At 36.1% G+C, this 19924-nt stretch overlaps 1 protein-coding gene across 2 annotated transcripts in view; it reads left to right on the top strand.

Annotated features, from left to right (window-relative positions):
• The first annotated feature begins 1732 nt into the window (after positions 1–1732).
• Fam3c (FAM3 metabolism regulating signaling molecule C) overlaps positions 1733–19924 on the top strand; it is a 48648-nt gene continuing 30456 nt past the window's right edge. Inside the window, exons 1-3 of one of the 2 annotated variants that reach the window (XM_027926506.2) lie at positions 1733–1897; positions 14414–14467; positions 18645–18749. In XM_027926506.2, the coding sequence (XP_027782307.1) occupies positions 14455–14467; positions 18645–18749 (118 nt within the window). In that variant the 5' untranslated portion in view covers positions 1733–1897; positions 14414–14454. Of the gene's footprint in view, positions 1898–6769; positions 6840–14413; positions 14468–18644; positions 18750–19924 lie in introns of those variants that run through there. The other variant, XM_071612809.1, reaches the window with a different exon arrangement.

Below are 19924 nucleotides of genomic sequence, written 5' to 3'. Positions count from 1 at the left end.
GTTTAGCTTGTACCTCTGGAAGCTGTAAAGTTCTCTGTATTCTTATTAAACTTAATCATTAATCTTGATTACTTTCCCTGCCTCCCTTGCCTCCTGACAAGTGAAAGAAGGAAGTTCTATTTACTCTTTCATAGGTGAAAAAGGGGGCTGATTAATAATAGTTCTAAAGATGTGATTTATCAACTTTAAAAAAAAATTGTAACATATGGTAAGAAATACAGTTTATATTCTAACCCAGGACATGTACATAGGCACAAAGTAACCAGTGCACATAATACTTTATACATGTTTCGGGAAGAATATTTATCCTTAAGATGTGCTATAAAGTCTAGTTTTCTGTTCCATGAAACAAAAACAACAAAATGTTGGTTGTGATCCACTGTTATTAATTTCATTACCTACCAAAGAATTCTAAGGATCTTAGGGTCAATGGGGACTAGAAGATCAAACACACTATGCTCTGGGTACAGAAATTGTTCCAGGTATGGTGCTATCAGAATAAGACAAATGCAGTTTTTAAACATGTCAGTTGGATTGGGTTATAGAGTAAAAACTCTTTTTCACGAGTAGAGACTGACTCAAGAGGCTTCAAAATTTCAGTGGGACAAAAGGGTTGAGGAGGAGGCATGTTCTGTGGGGATTTTTGGTACCATAGTAAACTGCTTTTTGTTTGTTTGGACTAGGTGGAGCAAGGCTGTGGTCCCAGTTTCACAACTTACTACCTTATATTTTTGAACAAGTTTTTAAAACTCAGTTTTAGAGTCTTGATTTTTTGACTTGTTAAAATAATACAAAAAATATTTTGAGCTGCGAGAAGTAAGAGCACATACAAAATATTGTACACTAGCAAAACATTTGGCACATAAAAGCATTCAGCATGTGTTTCTTGCTTCCTTCCCTCACCATGGATCACAGACTCCAGAATTTGTAGCTATTGTTTAGGCTGTGTTTTATATTTTTGGAGGAAAGCTGAGATTTGGTGGAATCATTACTATAGTCAAACCCTATTAGTTCTTTAATGCAATTTAATTGCATTAAATGGATTGTCTCAATATACTAAGAATAGTTAATAATTTTTTTGGAATATGAATCTGATTTATGAAATATTCTATGTTCTCAGGTTATGTATAATAAGGTTTGGATTAATTTTCCAGTTATCAGTACAATCGTGGGAAAATGTCTTAACAGAAAAGAAACACATTTCTAACTGTAATGTTGCTAAAAATTTAAAGAAACAAAATGACATGCAAATGCAAGAATTAGTTTCCTCCTTGGGTGTGCATTAAAGGTTACCAGAATTCACTATAATGTCTCAGATGTACAGGATTTTCATGATCAGTAACCTAGTTTTCAAGAGGTCAAAAGATAGTCACTCAGGTCCTAGATTGACATGACCTCCCCCTCTTTGATGGATCGCTAGGATGGGGCTGGGCATTTTGAAATTTCTGCCTTTAAGTCTGGGATTTTGTGTGTGTGTGGATGCCGGGGAGGTGGCTGTGGCACATTTCCCCTCCTCCCATAATGTCACCCAGGGGCCGGCGGTCAACGCGGCAGCTCCCACGTGGCAAGTCTAGATTGAGCAGGGCGGGGTTGGGGGCGGCGGGCGGGACGCGGAGCGGATCTCCGGCCCTTCCCTCCGGCCTGCCGGGGCGCCCGCGCGGTCCTCCACCGCCAGGGGGCGGGCGCGGCGTCGCGGCGGCGGGGGCCGTTGGTCGCGGCGGGGGAAGCGTGGGAGGAGGCCTGGTGGCGAACTGGCTTCCTCCTGGCCACTCGCGGGGGTGAGGGGAAGCCGGAGGAGTCCGGGAGGAAGCTGAGGCTAGCGCTGGAGGCGGAGGCGGTTCCCGTCGGCCTCCGGCGGGACTGAGCGTAAAGAGGCCGGAAGGCGGGCGCCCGGCGGGTGAGACGACCGGGGAGGCAGCGAGGTCCAGGGAGGGATGGAGGGAGACCAGGGGAGCCGGACACCCACCTTCTTCCTCGTTCTCCGCGCCCCACGGTCGCCTGCGGGGGACTGGCCCTGGGGCGACTCAGCGGCAGGACCGGGACCCAGGGCACCCAGGGCGCCGCGGGCCCTCGATCGGGGCTGCAGCCTGGGTGCGAGCATCCTCCAGTGGCGCCTGGGCTCCGCGGGAGGCGGGGCTGTGACTGCACCTGGCGCAGGGTCCCGCGCTCGGGTCTGGGCTGGCACCTGAGCGCGCCTTCCACACACACCCGGGTTGAAGTAATGTGGACCCCAAGAGGCGGGGCTGGAGTTGGGTGTTGGATTCGAACTCGGTAGAGGGCCATCTTGACTCACTTGTGAAGTTTTACTGTTTCCTAAACTGGAGGTACTTTTTATTTTTTTAAACTTATAGCCCATTGGTGTTTGTTGTCATTGATGAATGCACTGTTAATTCTTTAAAAAAAAAAAAAAAAAATTCTGGTACGACCACAGCTCTCTACTATGTGTGAGGGCTAGTTCCCTACACCTAAGTAATGAGTAAGGATTGACAGATTGAAGTTGTTACCTTAAGCCGTGATTTTTTTTGGGGGGGGGGGTGAGGGAGATGTGGGGGAGGGATTCTTTCATCACTCTCTACATCATCCTCTACTTAAATATGTTTACTTCAGAACTTCTAATTGATAGAACTTTTTCTGTTTCTTTTTATTTACTGAGAAATATATGGATACAATGTCACTAAATAATCTTAAATTGCCTAATTGCTGTACACTGTTGCCAAGTACTTCCACATGTGTATTTCTCACAACTCAAGTGAATAAGTCCTTTTATCTATCTTCTTTCCTAACTTTACAGATGAAAATGCCAGCTCTCAGAGAAGTTAAATAAAGATTGATGCTAATAGCAGATCCCCAGACCACCTGGACCTGTGAACACCTTGCAGGACTAGTGATATATTATTATATTTTCCAGGTTTGGGGCAGCATTACTATGTTCAAGCAGTGCTTTACAGAGTACCAAGAGATCTCCATTTAACTTAGAAAATAAAAGTAACTTACCAAATGCCATTCAACAAGAAAATGGCAGAATTGGCAAGTCAGCATCTGGTTTGGGTGGTATTATTGACTTGTACCTCCTTCTAGAGGCTGCCTGCCTCTTAAGTTCTCTGTCTCTTTACTAATTAAGTCATTTTTTTTGTTTTGTTTTGTTTTATACAGGTGTTAGGAGCTTTGTGTCATAGATTCTCACACTATTTTCTCAACTCATTAAAGAGTAGCATTACTTGATGGGAAGAAAAGTAATAATAATTTTAGCTAATAAACAGCATTTACTTCTAGTCTGGGGGAGCTTCAGATTACCTATATGACTTTTAAAAAGTAGGGGGCTTCTGTTTCAAAAGGGTGGCAAAATAAGAGTGAATACCACTGGACTAAAGAGACCTTAAAAACTAAAAATGTTTTATTATAATCACAAACTTTTAATATATATTGTAACCTTAAGCATTGCTAAGTATTCTTACATACTTTGTAAAGTCACATTAAAAAGGAGAAGGTAATTAGAGAGAAGATCAAAAAGATAAGAGACTTGAATGGCAAAAGGTAGTGTTCCCTGTAGGGGATCATAAAAACCTTATGTTTTTCACTATTTTGGGTTTTAATGGTAAGCCTCATTATTTAAAAATGTTTTCACAGTCTTTTAAAAATATTAAAGTGCCTGCCATGTGCTGATAATTAATAGGTATCAAGGATACTATGAATAAGAAAGCCTGGGCCTTCATAAGGCTACTTTATTTTCTCAAAGATAGTGAATGTTTAACCTCCTCTCATCTTTATACCCATTTCATAAAGTTGACCCAGAGAGAAAAATTTTGGTCTTATGTTTCAAAAGAATTCATCTAGCTCAGAGTTTAGTACAGTAGCAAATTTTGTCCTGAACATAGTCCTAAAGAATCTGTGGATCCCATAATCTGGATTTTTAAGCAATAGTTTTGCATTTAGTTACTTTGTGAATGGCATTGACCAAATTAGCACATTTAATACTTATTCATTTGATCAAAGAGGCTGAATAGGTGAGGCTTTTTATACTTCAAACGGTTTTGTGTTTTTTTTTTTTTTTTTTAAAATATAGCTCCTAAAATACAATGAGCTGATTTTTCTTGTCAGACAAGGAAATTAAATGTTCTAATACCTCTAAGTCTCTACAGTGTATGGAGTGAATATGCTTGTAGAAGGGCAACATGGAGTTTCCTTTTGGCAGTAAAGTAGTTCTGTATCTTGACTGTCCTGTTGGATACAACAACCAACATAGGTAATCAAATTACATAATCAAAAATCACACAAATGGTTACAGTACCACATAGCATTTATCCATTCATCCTTTAATGGACCCTGGTGAGTCCATGAAACTTTCTAGTAATGAGTCACGTCCTACTAATTTTCATCATCAGCTCCAAAGAATTATTGAGGTAGTATTATGGTATCAGGTGTGCCACATAAGGAAGGATACCATTCATTACCTGCAGTTAGTGATCATTAAGTGAGTTCTGAAGGATGTTGGTCAACAGCAATGAATTTTTAGAATTATTTTGGTTAATACATTTTCAGAAAAAAAAAAAAATCACATTAGAAGCATCTATTTGCAAATGGCTGCTGGCCTGCCATCAGTTTTTTTTTTTTTTTTTAAATCTTTTTTTTAGTTGTAAATGGACATAATTCCCTTATTTTTATTTGTTTTTATGTGGTGCTGAGGATCAAACCCGTGTGCTAGGCACGTACTCTACCACTGAGCTACAGCTCCAGCCACTGCCATCAGATTTTGATGTAGAAATAGGATGTTAATTGCAGTTTGTCCCGGGCTGTTGGACATATAGAACTGCTGTGTCTCCATTTCTTTGTGCAGAAGGCTTGACTGACAGAATTGTGTCTGCCATTGTGCATGTCAGTTCTACAGACTATTTAAAGACAGTATTAGTGTGGTTGCTAACGAAAGTTCCTACACAGAATAGAAACCTGCAACTTATCATTTGATGTAAAGTAGCTACAGGAGATGAGGATAGGAGTTCTACCATGTATACATTTGTGCCTTTTCCGAATTTTTTTTTTAAACACAATTTATGAGATGGGTACTTGATAATCTTATTTATGTCCATCTTATAATTGCATTATTTTTGTCATTATTCTTGATAATACCTATTTCTGTCCATCCATCTTCCCCAAGGTCGTTTACAGTATAGGATTAAGGTTGTTTAGATTATAACCCTTTAAACAATTGTAGAATTCTTGAAGGAGCAGGCAAAAATAAATGGCATTTTGTAAGATTCTTTCTTGTTTTTGGATTTGGGTATGTTTGTGCTGTAATCATCATTCCATTCCTTCAACTAGATTATAGGTTTTTAATCAAAATTATGCTTTGGTTAAAACAGAAGAATTGCAAGACCTTCGGGAAATTGAAAATATAGTAAGTAGTCTGTTTTAACCTTTGCAAACTGAAGTTGTCTTCCCTGCTCCTTGTCAATTTTCTCCAGATCTATTCACTGCCAGCCTCCTCTTCTTTCACCCCCAAAGGAGGATTCCACTTGGTGTTCAGAAAACAGTGAAAAAATTCTTATCATATGAATTTTAGTTTGGGGCCTTTCATCCTAGATTTGCTTTTTTTTTTTTTTTTTTTGGATTGTTATGCTCTTGGTCTGAAGTTCTCAGATCTGTGCTTGAATGGGAATCACTGGGGAACTTGTTAAACATGCTGGAGTTTTAACACCTACTCCTAGGGATTCTGATTCTTTTGGTCTGTGGCTGGCCCTGGAATTTGCATTTTAAAAAGCACACTAGTGATTCTGATGTCCCTGGTCTGGTAATACTGTAGTTAGGGCTTTGTAGGGTATTTTATTGAATCTGTGCAATTGTTTATAAAGTTGTTTCAGGAAACAGAAATGTGGTTGTAAACCTCATCCTGGGTGTACACATGCTGATAAGGGAAGCACTGTGCCAAAATCAATAACAGGGTTTTAGGTTTCTAAGAAACAAAAGGGCCCCTCTTGTCAAAGGGTTATTATAAGGCATATGATATGAAATGAAATAATTGCATAACAACATTTCTTCACATCTGTACCATGTAAAATAGAGTTTATATAAGGAGTCCTTACCTGATATCTGTTTGTAATGAAGATTGTATGGATGACTTTGTTTTAAAGGTGCAGCTTTCTTGAGGTGTGATGCACTCCAGCTTGGCCCCAGTGTTATTTTCATTCTACTCATTTCCAGTCATTTATGTTAGTGGCTCAGTTCAGAAGTCTTATGTTCCACTGGAATATTTACTTACTGTCACACTGACATCAGAGGTAGCATAATGGTTTGATTTATCTTTTTATCATTCTTTTCTGTTAGTCCATAGCTGTCACTAATGTCAAGAAGCTGTTTATGCACTCATACACGAATTGCAAACCATCCTGTGCTGAGTAGTTGTAGGAGGAGGTGGTAGGGTAAACACAAAATCTCAAGAGTAGGCCTCAACTCTAACTGCCAATTCAAAAAGAAAAGCTGAAGTGGTGTATTGGGTATTGAAAGAATGTCTGTAGGTTAGAGCAAATCTTCACTGTTGAGATTTCAGTGAAACACAACTCTACCTGCTTTTGGTGCTTCCTTTCGTGGTGGGGAAAGTTACTTAGCTATGTTAGATTTAGGAAGAGGAAAGCAGAACATGGATCAATTTCAGTTTTAATCCCTTAAAGTGTTTTTGGAAAACATGGTAAAATGCTTGTTGATCAACTGGTTATTACAGAAATTGGATCTCTCACATTTCTGAAGAGGAAAGAGTAACTTTAGGTCTCCTCTGTGGTGGATTCACATGGACCAGAGGAATTGTACTATGAGATTGACATTGAGCTGACTCATGTTGCTCTCAGAAGGTATGTCACTCATGTTGCTCTCAGAATCTGTGTTGTCTGTCAGGATTAGCTACTTCTCTCTCTGCTGTCTTTGGTGCAGTTGATTTAGGCAGGGAACTTATGTGATTGATGGTGGCCCTTTGTTAACTTGTTTTTAAATGAAATTCAGTGGGTAATTATAGCTGTATTTTATCTGTTTTTATCCTTAGGAAATTGGAGTTTTATCCAACATGCTGTAGATCAGATATAAGTTTTCTGAAGTGTTAACTCTATTCAGTATTAAGAGAACCAAATGAATAACAAGGTATAATACTTATTATGGATTGTAGAGGAAAGCTGAATCTTCGCAGGGTAGTCCAAATTTGCTTCAGCTCTAACATTGGTTAACATTCTAGGGGGAAGTTAAAAACACTTCCTGCTCATTTTTGCTTTTCCATAGTATACTTTTAATTTTGTTTGTTTGTTAAGCACATTTAGATATTTGTCTTCTTTAAAATGTAATTTCAATATCATTCTACTTAAGAAAATAAAAGTCATGTGGTGTTGATTCAGATAACTATTAACAATCCTGGGATAGATCATCCATATGCCTCTCTTCCCAAGGTTTTCAATAGAACATGACAAATTTATTCTCAAAGACTTACTTATTGGTTCAGTTGACCCATTATTTAAAAAATTTTCATCTGTTGTTTTGCAGTCTCACCTTTTGGGGGGCCACTTTGCAGAAAGAGTTGGGGGAAATTTTTTCTTGCGTCTTTTGTCCCCTAGTCAAAATATAAGTTTAATTTGTTCTTTTAAAAACTTGGGAAGGGGTCTGGGGTTGTGGCTTATTGGTAGAGTGCTTGCCTAGCATGGTTTAAGCACTGGGTTTGATTCTTGGTACCACATATCAATAAATAAAGGTCCATTGACAACTAAAAAATATTTTAAAAAAAACTTGGGAAACTTTTGAAATTGTTAGTCATTACAATATTTTATTTTAATCATTATTTCATACACACTTTTAAAAGCTGTATATGTGTGTGTGAGAGAGAGAGAGAGAAATGATAGATTCTTTTAGATGCATCTTCTAGAATTCAGTATCATCAGAAGAATAAGTTTATTTTGTGCTCATGGTTTCAGAGATATCAGTCCATGGTGAGTGAACTCCATTGCTCTGGGCCTAGAGTGAGGTGGAATATCATGGTGAAGGGGTGTGGCAGAGGAAAGCTGCTCAGCTCATGGCAGGAAGCAGAGAGCAGGGGAGCCAGGGACAAAATATATAATCTGCAAGGGCATGTCCCAGTGACCTACTTCCTCCATCCATACCCTACCTGCTCACGGTTACAACCCAGTACAGTAGTCCTGTCAGATTATTAATCCATTAACTGGTTGACTCCACTGACTGTGTTACAGTTCTCATAATGTAATTATTTTACCTCTATACAATCTACATAACACATTTACTCTTTGAGGGGATACTTTATATGTAAAACATAACAGTGTCCTAACATTAAATACTGTCTGACGTTAATAATTGGATTTTTTTTATCCCTAAGCAATTAATATTAAAAATGCCATATTCTATTTATAGTATGTATAACACTTGATAGCAGCTCAGGGAGCATCCTGAGTTTTCAAATGTTAATGTTCTTTCAAATAAATGCAATCATCTTTCGCCTCCCCATTTTGTTATTTCAAAAATTTGTCTAGCCAGGCAAAAATGTAGGTATGGTAGCATCTGGATGAGATGGGTTACTTGATAATAGTGAATATCTGTGATAGAAATAACATATTACTAAAGTATTAAAGGTTTTTAAAAGGCTAAATATTTGAAATTTTAAGAGTTGATCACAACATCAGAATCACCTAGTGGAGTCAACTCTATTTTAAGCACATCACAAAAATGAACCCATTTAAACACTTGCATAAACTGGTGTCAGCTTCTTTCCACTAACATATTTAATAATCAATGCAATGGAATTTAGTAAGATTTGCCAATTTCTTTCTCTTTCCTGGGATTGGTTTGGAAACATTACAGAGTCTAGATTTATTCTTGTCTTTGTAACTGATAAATAGCTTCATCTATAGGAAGAGAAAGATTTTTCCCTTTTAAAGGTGAAATATCCTGTTTTTTTTTTTCTCAAAAAATGTACAAAATATTCTTCAGAGAGCAGTTGAGTATGAAAATGTCTGATGGAGAATAAATTTTAGGATTGCTCAATCAGTTCAACTTCTGTGATAGTACTTCTAAGAGGTCTAGTAGTAGCTGTATAGGAGTTGTATATTGTGCATGTAACCCAGTAAAAAAATATTAGACTATTGGGCATAGTCAGAAAAGTTTTTTATTCTTCTGCTTTAATTTTATTGTTGTTGTTCCTCATCTCAGGACTCTGCACCTTATGACCCATAGGCCTGTGTGGTCCCACAATCCATGATTGGTTTTCACATTTTTAAAGGGGTTGAAAAAGTAAAATAATAATTTGGTGATATATAAAAATTTTATGAAATTCAGCTTTATTACAACACAGTTGAACAATTTATTTTTATATTATTGATTGTTGCTTTCTGGCTACAGCTATGGAGGGGAACAGTTGTGATAGAGTTTGTACGGTTCTGAAGGTTCTGAAAGCTTAACAATATCTACTATCTGGCCCTCTTACAGAAAAAAATTTCCAACACTTGCCCTGTTTATTTACAGAAATGTAGTTATTTATTGGAAGTAGGTTTTTGAACCACTGAGCCACATCCCCAGCCCTATTTTGTATTTTATTTAGAGACAGGGTATCACTGAGTTGCTTAGCGCCTCACCTTTGCTAAGGCTGGCTTTGAACTCATGATCTTCCTGCCTCAGCCTCCAGAGTCACTGGGATTACAAGCATGTGTCATCACATCCAGCTGCCCATAGTTCTTTTTAATGTCATATTTTTATTTGTAAATATAACAAAGTAACTTACCCTAGTGTCTCTTCTAGTTTTAGCATTCTTTTGGTTTCAGCATTATCTCGTTTTACTCTTCTACTTTAATGCTCTGGAGATGAAATTTAACTTTTTATCTTCCAAACTCAAGGGGGTCTTTATTAGTCTGGTTTTCCCAATAAATAGCCAATAGGTGATATATAGGTAATAAGCATAAATATGTAGATACATATTCCTTACAATAAACTATCTGTAGATATATAATTTGTTATGTATGTAATAATTTATTATAAGGATTTGGCTGACAGTTCTAAAGGCAATGCAGTCTGGTATCTATAGTCTGCAAGCTAGCAACCAAGTAGAGTTGACTGTTTGGTTCCAGTCCACAGCCAAAGGCTTTCTCCCAGCTTAAAGATAGGCAGAGTGTGAATTCTCCTTTTGTTAGGAAAATCAGTTTTTCCCTGTACTGTCACATCAAAGCACAAAAGACCATGACCTCAAAACTTGGGGATTTATTATTAGGAGCATCTCATAACCTGCTAATAGATGAGAACTGGTCAGTTTCTTTTTGGCCAGCTCCAATATAGAAAGGTAGGTAGCAATTAGGGTTTCAGCGACTTCCTTGTGGAAGAGAATGACCTACCTTGGGAAGGGAGTTATAAGCCATGAATAATGGATGAAAATCAAAATACTTATTATAATATCATACTCCTTTATTCAGCTCTTGTTCTATTCAGATCTTCAGTGGATTGGATAAAACCCACCCCATTGAGGAGGACAGTCTACTCAGTCTATGTTATCCAAAAATAATCTTTTATGGACACATCCAGAATAATGTCTAAATATATAGATAACTTGTGGCCCAGTCAAGTTGACACATAAAATTGACATAGGACCTAAATAAACTTTATATCTATCTTTTTGCCCTTTTGCCTTTTTTTTTTTTTTTTTTTTTTTGGTAGTTCTCTTAAAAAGCTCCAGTCTGTGTGGATGTTAGAATCATCTGAACTTAGTTGGTTCAGTTGAAAGTGTCATTTGGCTAGCACCAAATTGAAGTTGAATTGAACTGAATGGTTGTTTCTTCATATGAATGGAGTATAGCTATAGTATTTCCTTCTAGTTTGTTTTCTAATGAGCATATTTGTACCCTTCATTTTCTTGTATCATTTTTGAAGTGGGAGGGCTCTAACACATAAGCTTAGTCATTTTGACAAACTAAATAATCTCTGGAGAGGCTACTTTGCATCAGAGATCAGAAATTTTCAGAACAATTTGATTGGCATAGCATTTTGTCATCAGACCTCGTGGATTTATTTGTGAGCTTCTTCCTTACCCTTCATAGGACTTTATACAAATCCCTTGACCTCATCCATAATGCCTGTATAATACCCACTACAGCTAGAGGGCTGGTAGGGAGGTTATATAATATAAGAATGTGTGTGAATCGCACCACTGAATGCATGCACTGCCTGGGCTTATGTTAACTGACAAAATATCCCTCTCTTGGTAATTGTTTTCATGGCTTATTTTGTGTATAGAATGGTGTTCTTGTAGTTTTCCTGATACGGAATCCACTTCTGAAGGAAAGACTGGAAAGCACAGACACTTGATCTGTGCTTTCATTTCTGCTGTTTCTTAAGTTAATGGATTCTAAGACAATACCTCCTTTTCCACATGGTAGTCTTAGTTTTACTTGAGTAAAAGAACTTCATTCATTTGGACCAAAGTAGACTCTTGAGTTAAAGGAATGTTTTCATATTATTAAACATTCAGAGAAATCAGTATGTCACTCTGAGGTCCTAGCTTAGGCTCTCTTCAGTATAGGTCCCATACTTGGTATTTGTTCAGTGTTTCATCACACAAAGGCCCTCCTTGCTTTTGACTTTTAGATAGTTATGCACTTTATATTTAGAAACCTGATTATTGTCTAAACACTGAAACTTGTTTTGGCCTACATTTGCACTTTTTGGAGCAATTTTATTTCATAAATATACTGAGGTTTTTAATTAGTTAACAATAATAATAATTATTATGCAGTACCAGGGATTGAACCCAGGGGTATGCTACCACTGTGCTGTATCCCCAGCCCTTTGTATTTATTTTGAGATAGGGTCTCACTATATTGCTGAGGCTGGTCTCTAACTTACAATCTTCCTGTCTCAGCCGCCTCAGTTGCTGGAATTACAGGTATGTGCCACTGTGCCTGGTGCTTAATTTATTTAATTTTAATCTGTCATAAGAATACACTCCCACTGCAAAATTACTATTGTTTTGGTAGCTGGTACTAGTTTCTGTAATTCCATCTTTTAATAACTATGTAAGAAAAATGGTAAACCCTTTACTTGTTGCATCTAGATAGAGTTCCGAATTTCTAGTAGAGGTCTTTTTTTATCCTGGTACTGTTGTGTTTGTTTTCATTGGATTTCTTTTTCTTTGATCCTCACTTGATTGTTGGTGTGGTTTAGCCTGAGATTTCCATTAATTTTTTCTTTTGTTCCCCTCTGAGAATATTACATATAAATATTTTGTTTTGTATTCAGTGCTATCATAAGAATATAAATCAGGAATTATTTGGAAGTAGCATCATAAATATGCTCCATGATTTACTCTCAGATATATTCATTACTCCTTTTTCTGATTTACAGTTTTGCATCATTAATTAAACAAAGATGTGTTATAACTAAAGCCTTAATTTAATGCAATTTTAATTTAGAGATCTTACTAACTTAATTCTTTGAGCAATTTTAGTATAAAACAATTGTATTCAGCTAGACAATTGTAGTTGCTTACAATGTGGTCTTAGTAGTGATAAATTTAGAAGCAGGCTTGTTGGGAGGTACAAACAGGTGGCAGGTATAGGAGGCAGTGACTGTAATTATACAGGTGCAGCCTCAGCAGGTAATGGAAACTGAAATAGAACAGCAGGTGTCTGGTGCCCAACTGCTTATCGCATTTTCAAAAGAAGTTTTCTGAGACCACACTCAGATAAGAGTGAAGTTATTTGGAATATTGACTGGGAGGAAAGCCTTATGTGTTGTGAAAGCAGAATTCAATTTTGCTGGAAGCCAAAAGAGGATTTATAACCTGTTGGGATTTTCATTTGAAAAGCCAACCTTTTTTTTTTTTTTTTTTTATGTGATGTGATGGTTTGTGGATACTTTGGCTTCAGTTTTCCTAGCCTGTGGCTAAGTAGTTTAAATAGATATGTAACATTGACTTTTTTTACTATGTTGTAGGTGTTCCTATAACCAACAAAGGAAAAGAAATCAATAATGAACAAGTCAGTTTAAGTGTTGATTTTTTGCTTCAGGGTAGATTGTACAGAAGAAAAGGAGCCAGGATGGAGCATGCATCTTTGGGTGCTGTTTACCCTTCCCCAGCCACCTGCTTTTTTGGGAAAACTGGATGTCTCACTTTCTTTCAGTGTCCTTAAGGGTAGATCATTATAGATCAAAGATCAATATGGAAACTTAAGTATCAAAACATAAAATAAAATTTATTTCTGATTTATGCGATTTATTAATCACAACTTCCCTTTGAAGTCCTTTCCTTTACAATAGATTGTTTACTGGAAGTTTTCCAGCTCAACATGGATATGGCTTTCTTATTAAACTCATTTGCTTTTCCATTTTTAATTTTTAAGTTTACCTATGTTGAGTTGTTTCTTAGGAGGTACACACACAACACACACACACACAACACACACACACACATTTTATAGTATCTGTTTCTTGTGTATGGTAAAATAATATCAAAAAACAGGTTTTTTAAAAACTTGATATGTATTCTGTCAATAATAATTGCTGGAATGTTTAAAATTATACTTCTGTACTTCCAAATATATTATTTTGCATATGTAAATTAAAAACCATGAAGAGAACCCTGGTATTAAACTAAGACTTTGCCATGAATACTTAACATAGTGACAGCTGAATTATGTGAAATCAAAAATGAAGTGGCAGCTGGGCATGGTAGCACATGCCTGTAATCTGAGCTCTTTGGGAGGCTGAGGCAGGAAGATTGTAAGTTTCAGCCCAGTTTAGGCAATATTGAGACCCTCTTAAAAAGGGCTTGGGATGTAGCTCAGTGGTAGAGCTTTTGTCTAGTATGTGGTGGACTCTCTTCAATCCCAATATTTAAAAAAAGAAGGAGAAGGAGGAAAAGAAGAAAAAGAAGAAGTAGTAGTAGTAGTAGTAGTAGTAGTAATAGTAGTAGTAGCAGTAACAGCAACATGTAGCATGTAGCATGTAGCATGTAGCATGGAATGAGCTGGCCGACCTAAACTCTTACCTCATTTCTGCATATAATTTGTTCATGACTAGAGTAAGCAGCTTATCCTCTTTGAACCTTGTCAGCAAACCCAAGTTTTGAACTAAATAAATTTCTTATGGATGCATAATCACTGAGAATAATAAAACATTGTCTTCTAGTCACAGCCTAATGGCAGGTTTTCTCATTTGTCCACTTTTCATTTGTGAGGGAGCTTGAGGGTTCAGACCACTCTCTTGGGATTTTATGGTCCAATGAAAGGAGACAGACATGGTGATAAGAGTTTTTTCATTAAATATTAATGTGGGTAGAATACTTAGAAGTGTCATGACATTTACTTAATTAGTTCTATGTATATACTCCAAATTCAATCTAAAAAAGAATATTTATTCTAGAATTAATGTTGTTTTTCTTTTCTTTTGATTTTAGGAGCATATTTAATGAAAAGTTTCATAGACTGAAAACTAAACATGAGGGTAGCAGGTAAGATATTTAATTTAGTGTAATTTTGCCTTTTGTGTAACCTCTTTGTTTAGTAATGACTAAAGATGACAGTAAATAATGTTTCTTTGTTTTATATTGAGTATAAAGCTAAAATTAACTAACATTATTTAGCCTAATTTTTTAGGTAGTAAGCAAATTATAAATTGTACATTCAGTGAACATTACATATGTTTTTATAAATAAACATTTTGTTGAAATAATGCTAAATATTTTAAGTATGGTTTTAATATTTCTTATATATTAAGCTTGTTTGCCTAATATTATATATAAAATGTCCATATAAAGAATGATTTTTACCATGTTAGGAGGCTGATTTTTATTTTGCTAAAGTTTTAGCCTATTGAGAAAAATGAGTTCTAAAATTTCAAAGTTTAAATCTCTCCTAAGTAAAATTAAAACTAATGTAGGTAAAGGATTCAATAAAATACACGTTTTTACTCAGTATTTGTTAATTCAAGTTCAGTTGGCATAAGTGAGGTTACATGATGTAAGAACATTAACCTGTTCCTGAAGGATCATCTTAAAGAAATTGAGAAACATCACTAGATGTTTATAGTATTAAGCTAGCTATCTTTAAACATAAGAAGGCACATCCATACACCTGAATGGACTCTTGCTACCTATAAAGAGGAAGTGATTTCCCCACCTGTCCTTCAGTCAAAGACAGTGTACATTCTACAAAGGCATTTCTATTAAATGTATACCCAACATAGGAGATAAATTGTAATTTCTCAAGGTAATCAGTCTTACTTGTCATCTTCTCACCAGCAAACCAAATAGTTTTCCCAGCAGCATCTCTTTAAAAAAAAAAAAAAAAAAATTCCTAAAGTCAAAGTGGATTAATTAACAAACCAGTCTTCGTACTTTGGTCAAAATTGTATAGAAATAGGCACAATTGGTTAAGCTTCATGATTATTAAACAAAGGACATGATTATTAAAGAAAGGATAACTGGAGGTTGTTACAAATGCTTTTGTGGAAATTTGAAAACCTGGATCACTGTTCCATGAAATTAGTATCCCTTTTTTTAAATAGTTGTACAGTTGTTGAATAATATTCCTGGGAACCAAGAGCTTGCTTGTGGTTTCAAAAAACAAAAAAAAAAAACATGTTCCAGTGCCTTTTTTTTTTTTTTTTTGGTACCAGTTTTTGAACCCAAGGGCACTTAACCACTGAGCCACATCCCCCAGCCCTTTTAATTAAGTAATTTTTTTTTAAGACAGGGTCTCACTAGGTTGCTTACAATAAGTTGCTGAAGCTGGCTTTGAACTTGAGCTCCTCCTGCCTCAGCCCCTGGAGCTGTTGGGATTACAGGCATGTGCTGCCATGCCTAGCCCTTTTTATGTTTTTAATGATCTATAGCACAGCAGGACTATATGATGATTGATGATTATGTCTGCATATGATTTTAAAGTTTATTGCTGAAGCATAGGGATTTGAAATAAAGCAAGTTTCTCTTCACATAATTTTGAATTCATTCTAGTTGAAACTAACTTTGTCATGTAGTCCATTTTTCTGATTCTGACAATTAATGCCCAAGTTAATTGATGAGTAATTACTCACTGAGTGCTTATTTTATGTTTGGCACCTTTCCTAGTAAAGGTCTTAAGGGAACTGCCTTTAATGAATCATCTGTTACTTCATTACTTCTAACTAATTAATCTCTTCTTATTTTAAGAAATATCTGATTGTTTTGAAATACCCATATAGTCATTATTCTTACATCTGAAATTTATGCTTTTTGGTTTGTGAAAAATAGGAATATACAACTAGTGTAGTCCATGGCTAGAAGCAAGAGGGACTTGCCTGGAAAATTAGTATGATATGGTTGGGCCCCTCCATGTCCAGGACTAGATGCCAGTCCTGGACACAGGCCAGATATAGAGGAGACCTTCTGTAATAGAAGTTCCACTACCCTATCCTAACTTTTCTCTCCCTCGGAGCTTTTGTTTCTTCTTAGTTCCCCTAATGGTCCAGCATAACAAGTTGGTTTTGGCTTAAGACTCAAGGCTACCACTGACTAGTTATATGACCTTAGACAAATAATCTAAAATTTTAGCCTCATTTTCCTGGTTTGGAAAATGGAAGCATTATCATTTCAGTTTTAAACAATTAAACTATCATATATCTGCTTTATAGGACAGATAGGGAAGAGTTATCTCTGCTTGTATGGGCCCATGATTGCTAGAAAATAAAATGGTAAGACTATCATGTGATTATGTAATCTTCAAGCCATTGGTCTTAGTCTTAAATGATCAAGAAACAATATGCCACCTGTTATCGTTCATCTATTTTGCAAACAGTTGTTGAGAGTATTAATATGTATGAGGCACTTGGTTTGATCCTGTGGGGAAGAGTTGAAGGCCCAATGGAATTTTGCTTGCTCATGCACTAAAAATGTAGGCAGCTTTTCTTTGCTCTTAAGAACAGGAAGTAGTTTTTGTAGGGGAGAAGGTAGGAAATGGAGGAGGGAGGCAGGGACTGATTTAGAGGAGTGGCTTCTCCTTGCCACTTCATTGCTATGTTAATGGAAAGTTTCTTGTTTTTTGTTTTTTGAACTTTATTTTTCAGAGCAGTTTTAGGTTCACAGAAAAAATTGAGAGGAAGGTATAAATATTTTACATTTACTCACTGTCCCAACATAGTCATAGCCATTCATAGTGTTTCATAGCAGCAAGTTAGTTCCTACTGCTTCTCAGCATAATCAGCATTTTCAAGCATCTTCAGTCATCAGTTCATTCCTTTCCCTTTTCCAAAAGCTGCAGTTTATTCTTTTTAAAATGAAAACAAAATTTTAATTCTTCCTTATCTAATACTTTCAGCTTTTTTTTTTCTTTAGAAGAATGTGGTAATTTGGTTTTAGAAGAGAGTACTGTACAAACCACCAGTCTTTGTTAGGATCCCTGGATTCTGGTTCTATGATGGCACTAATTTATCTGTTATCTTGGGCATTCACCTCTAGGCATTTTTTTCCTTTAAGAATAGTGAGATAACTGCTGATCCTATCTACTTCTGTTATATCACTGCAAATGAAACTATTAGTAAGAGAGGGGAACAGGGAATGTATAGATACACATTATTTTTGTTCCTAAATAAGCACATGTCTCTGAAATACTTAGTTTAAGAGGAAGATTGTTTTTTTTTAAGAGAGAGAGAGAAAGAGAGAGAATTTTAATATTTATTTTTTAGTTTTCGGCGGACACAACATCTTTGTATGTGGTGCTAAGGATCGAACCCTGGCCGCACGCACGCCAGGCAAGCGCGCTACCACTTGAGCCACATCCCCAGCCCAAGGAAGATATTTCTTAGTTGTCCTTTTCTGTCTTGCACTTTTGTCCTTTTCTTCCCTACATTTGGTTAGCTGTGAAGAAAAAGGACAAAAGATGGGTCTTATTAAGTAGAAATGTCAATAGTGACTGTTTGTAAGATACTCTGATATAATTGAAAATACAGAGGTATGAAAGTCAAGGAGTCTGCCCTTGTGGAGCTCACCAAGTAGCCATGTTATGAAACATCAGGATAGATGTCAACTTATTCCTCCAGGAGTGCAGACAGCCTTCCTAAACTAGGTATTGAGAATGGGGAGGAAGACTTTGATGTTTGCTATGTCACAAGGGTTTGTGTAGCTCCAGGACATGTATGTTGGTGACAGGACAATAAGCCTGTCATGTTTTATTTGAGAACTGCTTGTTTAGTGGATATTCTCCAGGCCCTGCAATCTCTAAAAGGTTTAGTGTTTTGGTAACATCCCTGTATAGCATTGTCCTTTATATTTGAAAAGGATTGGTAGTACGGCATTCAACAAACTTGGTGTTGGTTGGTGGGTTCCATTAGCTGTGACAGTTGCATAGTCCACCGGAAACTCATGACAGATATTTAATTTTTCTTTACATAAAACTAGGCAGATTGTTCAACCAATCCTATCTTGGGATTGATAACTAATTCAAGAATTCTTTGATCAGGAACATTTTTTATCTTGATGGGATTGTTAGTACAACTTTTATTGTAACTCAAGTAAAATTAAAATTTAGTAGATAAAAAGTAGAAGCTTATTAGTTTTAAATTTTTTTTAAGAAACTTACATTTTTCATAGAAATGTATAACAAAAGTTTTGTGGGTTCATCAACTAATGCTGATCATTTCTGCCTTTTGTCTAGGTGCTGCAAAGTTGGTAGTAGCCGTGGCAGTGTTTTTACTGACATTTTATGTTATATCTCAAGTATTTGAAATAAAAATGGATACAAGTTTAGGAAATCTCTTTGGTAAGTTTTGTTTCTTTCCTTTCTTAAACCAAATTTTTGATATGGGTATCAGAAGTTTTATCAGTTTTCAATATTGAGTTACTGCTGTTGAGTGTATCTAGGAAAGGAATTATTCTATCTAGGAAAGGAATTATTTTATCAGTAAATGTGATTCAGTAACATATTCTAAAATACATAATAGGTCTTAGAATTAATTCAATATGAGCATGAATCTTCAACATTTTGAACATATTTAATAAGCTTATTTTATGCATGCTTTCAGGCAATAATCATGGCTTCTGAATGTACATTTTAGAAGATAAATAACATCCCTAAGCTTAGATTGTTTCTGTTTGAGTTGGCTGCTAGAAAACTTGGACCCAAATCTCGCCCTCAGTTACTGAGTGATTATGAGCCGTATTAATGCATTTTAGGTGTTGGTCATAAAAACTTGTCCTGCTTTCCTACCCTTATTTTTCCTTATGTGGTGTTTTCTTTTACTCATTCATTTAATGTTTCTATATTGTAAATGTAATCAGCAAAAGGTACCTTAATCCAGTGTTTAACAAAATCCTTAAGTTTTTGAAAGAAATTTGAAATGTTTGCTCAGGAACCACTTTTATTTCATAGTATTTTATTTATATATTTCATATCTTTTTGAACTAAGTACCAAATGTGTTTCTGTTTTGTAAATATTTTATTATGAGTTTAAAGAATGGAGCTTAATGCTTACATATTTAAGTGGGAAGTAATTGTTTATGTTTAACTATGGCCTTATATAAAATTAATTCTGTAACCTTTTCTGGAGACCACAGGTCTTTATCATTTGAAGTTAGAGAAGCTGTTTATACCCTTTGTAGATCCTTGTACTTATATTGACTAAGCTTTGGCTGTGGTGGTGTTTAAGATATTAAAAAAATAAGCATGGAAAATGAGACAGTGAAACCTGCAAACAGTATTTTGGTCTATTAGGTAGAATTGAATGAGAACCACTGTGAGATCTTTGGACTAGTGATTTTTGCTTTCCATAAATTGAAAGGAGTCCAAAGACTCTCTTGCATCTAATCTAAGATTCTCTATGCCAGTACTTCTCAAGCTTTCATGTCAAAAGAACTTCCAGAAAATACTGATCTGTATCTGGGATGTGGCCTGAGATTCTGCATTTCTAACAAGCTGCCAGATGACGCCCAGATTCT

This window comes from Marmota flaviventris, chromosome 1 (assembly GCF_047511675.1).
Source record: "Marmota flaviventris isolate mMarFla1 chromosome 1, mMarFla1.hap1, whole genome shotgun sequence".
Classification (NCBI taxonomy): Eukaryota; Metazoa; Chordata; class Mammalia; order Rodentia; family Sciuridae; genus Marmota; species Marmota flaviventris.
This window is presented reverse-complemented; position numbering and strand designations above follow the sequence as displayed.